This window comes from Trypanosoma cruzi, genomic scaffold (assembly GCF_000209065.1).
Source record: "Trypanosoma cruzi strain CL Brener 1047053516539 genomic scaffold, whole genome shotgun sequence".
Lineage (NCBI taxonomy): Eukaryota > Euglenozoa > Kinetoplastea > Trypanosomatida > Trypanosomatidae > Trypanosoma > Trypanosoma cruzi.
This window is the reverse complement of record NW_001849474.1, coordinates 124306-125614: the sequence shown is the minus strand read 5'-3', so window position 1 is coordinate 125614 and position 1309 is coordinate 124306. Positions and strand designations below refer to the sequence as shown.

Here is a 1309-nt window from a genome sequence, read left to right as displayed (position 1 = left end):
ACTCCTCGAGTCTCACACCGCCAGACGCATGTGCCTCGGCAGAAGCAGCGGCAGTGCCCTCGACACCCCCCTGGGTGCATGGTGGGGAGGCAAACGTGTCGCTGAGATCCCCCCGTGTCCCGCTGAGAGCGTAACGTTCGTGCAGCTCATCGCGCGACACTTCTCCCCGTTCGTTCTTCGGCAGCACCTCCCAGGCGCGCAGGACGGCCTTGTGACGTCGAGTGTTCAAACCCGTGAGGTGGCGCACAAACCTGTCGGATGTGATGTAGCCGTCCTGGTCGTCGTCAAACGCGGCGCACAAGTACTCCGTCTCCCCTTCGCGAGACCGCATGCCAAAATCCCGCAGAAGATCAATAAAAAGCTTGTGCGTCACGCCCTTCTCACCACGCGCCCGCTGCTCCTCCTCCAGCTCAAAGAACTGTCGCAGTGCCTCAACGACCGACTTTGGGCCGCCCCCACGACGCAAGGCGCACTTCACACGCAAAAACACGCAATCCTCGCGAGGGTTGTTCGTGTCACTCCACAGCATCGACGCCACCGCACTACAAAAGCAAAACAACAACAACAACAAAAACAGAGAAACTGCAGTCTCGTGAAAAGCGCACACAAAACCTAAAGCTACACCAAAAAGCAAAGGAACGTGGAGAAGCATGCAAGTGAATTATTGGCCGAAACGCCGCAAAAACAAACAAACAAACCAAAAAGCGGCAGACACGTACGTCTGCCCACAAACACACACTTGTGAAAACAAACACTTTTATTCCCGAGCAAAAAGGAGCGACTGTGAAAAATAAACCACCCGAATACTCCTCTCCCCACTCAAAAAGAAAAAGAAAAAAAGAATAATAAAAAAATCATTATCAAAATGAAAAAAAAATTCATATTATGTGATACAGACTAGCCTTTCTTCAAAGGGAGCGTGATACCTGGACCACTGCTTCTGATACCGCGCCGCACGTGGATCCTTCAGCAGGTTTATTGTCCTATCTGTTGCGTCATCGCTGTTGTTGTGCCAAAAGGCAACAAACTCCTCAATTAAGGCACAGAGCAAAGTGGAATTTTCGTCCTCCACGCTTCTCAGAATCTCGGAGTACTCATCCTCCTCATGACTACAAGTGCCAGGGAAGCCACTGGAGCCACCGCATGAGAGCACATCATCCATCTCTTCTTCCAGTCCCCATGGTTTCAGGCCGGAAAAAAAAGGCGCCACCAAAGCTCCACGACCACTGAAAAATTCATCCGCAATGAAGGACGCACAAGTGTCGTCTACCAGCAGTGAGGTGGCGGGAAAACCGGTCACCGCCAGCGG

At 52.3% G+C, this 1309-nt stretch overlaps 2 protein-coding genes across 2 annotated transcripts, besides 2 other annotated features; both read right to left on the bottom strand.

The window, feature by feature from the left end:
* Tc00.1047053431849.20 (hypothetical protein, conserved) lies at positions 1-652 on the bottom strand (the record flags this gene model as incomplete). The annotated part of the gene is made up of 1 exon (XM_797157.1): positions 1-652. A coding segment is annotated over one exon (652 nt), but the record flags the coding sequence as incomplete, so codon positions are not given.
* Positions 1-1309: a sequence feature (heterozygous, non-Esmeraldo-like haplotype).
* Positions 822-877: a sequence feature (T-rich).
* Tc00.1047053431849.10 (hypothetical protein, conserved) lies at positions 884-1309 on the bottom strand (the record flags this gene model as incomplete). The annotated part of the gene is made up of 1 exon (XM_797156.1): positions 884-1309. A coding segment is annotated over one exon (426 nt), but the record flags the coding sequence as incomplete, so codon positions are not given.